A 4,287-nucleotide genomic window follows, 5' to 3' on the forward strand; every position below is an offset into this window, starting at 1 on the left:
AACTCTAAAGTATCAAAGTTATACCAAGTTTGTCGTTTTTACTTAATTCCGCCTACGATGGATTAATATAATCAATTATTACAAAATCCTAACCTAACCGTACTAAAATTCGATGAGTAAAAAAACCAAATTTAACCATTTTTAAATTAGCCTATCTTCTTCCCAGTGGTCTAATCTACATACAAACATTCATTTATATATACATATATATATTGACAAAAATTATAATACAAATCAACAAACATGCCCGATTAACCAATAGCAACCAATATATAATATACGCTATTATTATTTTAATAATAATATTATTTTTATTTTTATTTTTTTCTGGATAACCCTTATCACTTAGGGGTATGAAAAATAGATAGTAGCCGATTCTCAGACCTATACTGAATATGCATATAAAATTTCATAAAAATCGGTCAAGCCGTTTCGGAGGAGTATGGTAACTAACATTGTGACACCAGAATTTTATATATTAGATAGATGTATATTTGGCATTTGCATATAAGCTATGTGCCACGGATTAGTATGACGGATAGTTAAGCGAGTAAGCTTTTTTCTGCATCATAATTATTTTTGTTATATAACATAATATAAGTATAAAACTGTGATGAGTATATGCATATTGATATCAGAGATCAATTACAAAACTTAATAATTGATTGGTATCAACCAGTATTCAATAACAGTTCCCATTTATACTAGGTACTTACTTACTACTTAGTGTAAACCAAGAATTGAAATCATAATTTAAATAACTGGAAGCTCGATAGAACCCTTATTTAAGTATTTTAGAAACCCTAATCGAAACTGATATTTTGAGACCACTAAATGCATTTTTCCATGTTGAAAGCTTTAATCGTTTTGATATTGTGTTCATTTTTGTTGTGGTATTATGAATAGATTATACTACTAGACCGGGTTAAAATCTGTATTAATCAAAACAGAAAGTTTTAAACCTGAAGACCCATAATCGACATTTTTGTTTCCGACAGGTGCTGAGAACAATATCGAAATCGGAACTAAAATGTTGGTTCTAGGAACCATACCAAAATTGAAACAAAAGAAAATCAGAAAGATTCCAGAGAAAACTGAAGTGTAAAAAATGTGATTTCTAAAACAATTTAATATCCAAAATAAATCAATTCTTTGAAATCAATTGTAAGTACACTACAAAATATATTATACGATTCTAATAACATTTCTTCTTGACGTTTTTCTATACATAAATTGTTCTATTTCAATTAAAAATTCCGTATTTGTGAGAAATTTGAGTAGTAAATCGTTTGATGGGCCCTTCAAAATATATAAATGGCCATATATGATGCTGCACACACTCAGTACACCCGGGTCTAGTGGCATTAATTTTAATTTATTGCTTTTATTAGTTTATTGTTTTCGACGTATGAACTAAGTTAAATAGTATACATTTCAACATTTGTATTTACCTACTATATACCTATACCTATACATGGACGTCATATATCATAATTTTAAATTTATTATTCTATGTCAATGTCATTACTTATTAGGATATTTAATAAGATGATATAGTCTTATACGCTGTTCAGATGTATACTTTACTAGTGCAACACTCATATTCTGTATAATATTATACATCAGTCTCCAGTGTTGTAGCCAGTATTTTTTTGTTGGTGGCAGAATCTATTTCTCTAGTATTGATAATATTAGAAATTAGAATACACCAACTAATTATCTATTTTTTGACTCTTGTTCATAAATACTTTTCACAGTACGATGAGTAATATTGAACTTATCAATAGGTAGTAGCATAACTAACAGAACAACATATAAATATATATATATTGCAAATACAATTTTGAAAATTATTAAAAGTATAAGTTAGGGTTTGTCATTAATTAAATATATTATAATTATAATTATATTTTATGTAAATATTTTACAAATTGTATGCAACTTATACTTTTAATAATTTTCAAAAATTTAACAAATATCATATACTATTATATTATATTATACTCATTACTATTATAATAATTAATGACAACAATTTTTTACTGTTAGAATTATTATTATTTATTTATGGGTATTTTTTTTTATACAACTTAGGTATAATATATATTTAATAATTTTCTATAAGTATAACATAAAGACCTAAAGTATATAACATTAAATAATATTGCATTTTTGTTTTGGCTGAAAAGGGAAGGGTACGTTTTTGGTCGAAAACGGTCTTACCCATACTAATTACAAAAACCTAGCATTAGTAACGCATTGTCGTGTCAGCTAGTCTCTAATATGATATAAAAGCTGTAATAAATAATAATAGCAATAAATAATTGCTATTTAATCGATAGTCTATCGATAATCTTTGCAAATTTTCATGTAGGTACCTACCTACTACAATTAAGTATTCAATAATTACTAAACATTATGATGGTAAGACTCGAGATAAACGAGTTATTGAGTGAGCTGTACGTAGGGAATAAGTACCTATTTTATAACATAGGTACCTACATCATAATCCAGAATTTATTCAATAATGAAATTAAACGTTTTCTCAAAATATGATATTTTGTACAAAAAATAAACTAGTATATTATCGGATTGGCTTTAGTTTTCAGATGTTATATAAACACTTCGAAGTAGCCAGTAGGACTTGTGAATACATTAGGAATCCATATGACATATACATCATACATGCAATGCCGCCATGGAACAAGCGGCAGCGGCGGCGGCGTGTGGGCCGTTTTTGAAAAAGTAAAAAAAAAATCGATAAACGAACTCATGCTGAGCGGTTGTCGGTATATTTTACGACGGGCGTATTTGTTTTTTGGCAAAATTTATAGCACGAGACAGTTTTCTGGAGAAAAAAAAGTAATAATAAAAAAAAATTCCAACCAAATTTATTTATGACTGTTATATTATAATATTATTATTATTATTATATCGGCGCTGTCCAATAATGTGCCTGTATATACTTCGAACGTAATATAGAGGTAGGTACGTAACATTATTCGCGTCGTGCGCAGGCAAAACCGGAGTGGGTCTCGCTCATCCTAGTCGTAAAAACGATAATAATATATACCTACCTACATAGTGTGCATAAATGTAATATTATGCTACGAATAAAGAAATAAAACGTTTACATTTTTAAAAAGTAACGAATACAATGACGTCATGACATTATACCTATTTATATAATAATATAAACTATACGAATGATGATAGGCACGCGGCATGGTTGTTAGCTGGTGTTATTGCTAATTTATTATTATTACCGAGTCGATAGCGGAGGGTACGTGCAATATGGCCGAACACGTGGTGTCCGAGCCGCGAGTGTAACGCCAACGGCCGCTCAACGATGGATTGTACAGGCCATGCATGGTGATGTTCAGCACGTTGTTTGGCGTAGTCGACCCAATCCGACTCAGTCCGGCCGGACACGATATGGTCGCGTTCAGGTGCGCGGCATGCGACAGCAAGTTCTGATTGCGTTCACCGATCGCCTTCAACGGGTACTGTCCGCACACCTTGACACGTGTCTCCGCTTCATCACTAGTGCCATCTATATGCGAGTATGGTATATGATGAGTTCACATATTACTATGTGTGTATTGTAATCGTAGGTAGGTACATTACAATATTATGTTATAATCACAGATGGGTATGGATAATAAATTAGATTGCTGTACGCTTGTCGCTTATTATTGAAATTAATGAACCTTGCCACCATATTTGTGGGGAGTGGAATTAGAGTATCTATTATCAATAACAAATGTGCACATAGAAATAAATGTATTAAATGTGTGTACCTACAAATATATTTTTTTATGATAGGCAAGAATGGCCTGTATGTTTTGCCATAAGACCCATAATTCTCACGAAAATGGGAGATTATGACTTCACATATTATTGTGAGTTAGCAAACTATATAGTGAATTATTTTTATATCTCTGGTTATAATAGTATTGTAGCTGGAGAGCCTATAGGTAGGTACAAAGATTATGATCTCTAGTTGTAACCTTATATGGGTGACATCAATAATAATAATAGCTAAACCCTTGGTATCGTCACACATTTTTGTTTTTTCCTCGTTTTATTTATGCCTTTTTTAAATCCATAGACGATCGATTTACGATTACAAATATTAATGCTTAACATGGTTAAAACAGCCAATTATAGCCAAAGAGCGTATAAAACCTCATTCTATTTCTTTTGGTTTTATAATAATATACCAGGGCGATAATAATATATCCCATCCACAGAATTTTTTTCCTGCGTGCGCCCCTGTAATATACT

At 30.5% G+C, this 4,287-nt stretch overlaps 1 protein-coding gene across 2 annotated transcripts in view; it reads right to left on the minus strand.

Annotated features, from left to right (window-relative positions):
• LOC100575147 overlaps positions 1–3,946 on the minus strand; it is an 11,840-nt gene extending 7,894 nt beyond the window's left edge. For both annotated transcript variants that reach the window (XM_029490541.1, XM_029490542.1), the window contains exon 1: positions 3,267–3,946. In XM_029490541.1, coding sequence (XP_029346401.1) covers positions 3,267–3,371 — 105 coding nt within the window. In that variant the 5' untranslated portion in view covers positions 3,372–3,946. The remainder of the gene's footprint in view (positions 1–3,266) is intronic.
• Between the last annotated feature and the right edge of the window lie 341 nt (positions 3,947–4,287).

The sequence above is a fragment of the Acyrthosiphon pisum genome, chromosome A2 (genome assembly GCF_005508785.2).
Source record: "Acyrthosiphon pisum isolate AL4f chromosome A2, pea_aphid_22Mar2018_4r6ur, whole genome shotgun sequence".
In the NCBI taxonomy this organism is placed as follows: domain Eukaryota; kingdom Metazoa; phylum Arthropoda; class Insecta; order Hemiptera; family Aphididae; genus Acyrthosiphon; species Acyrthosiphon pisum.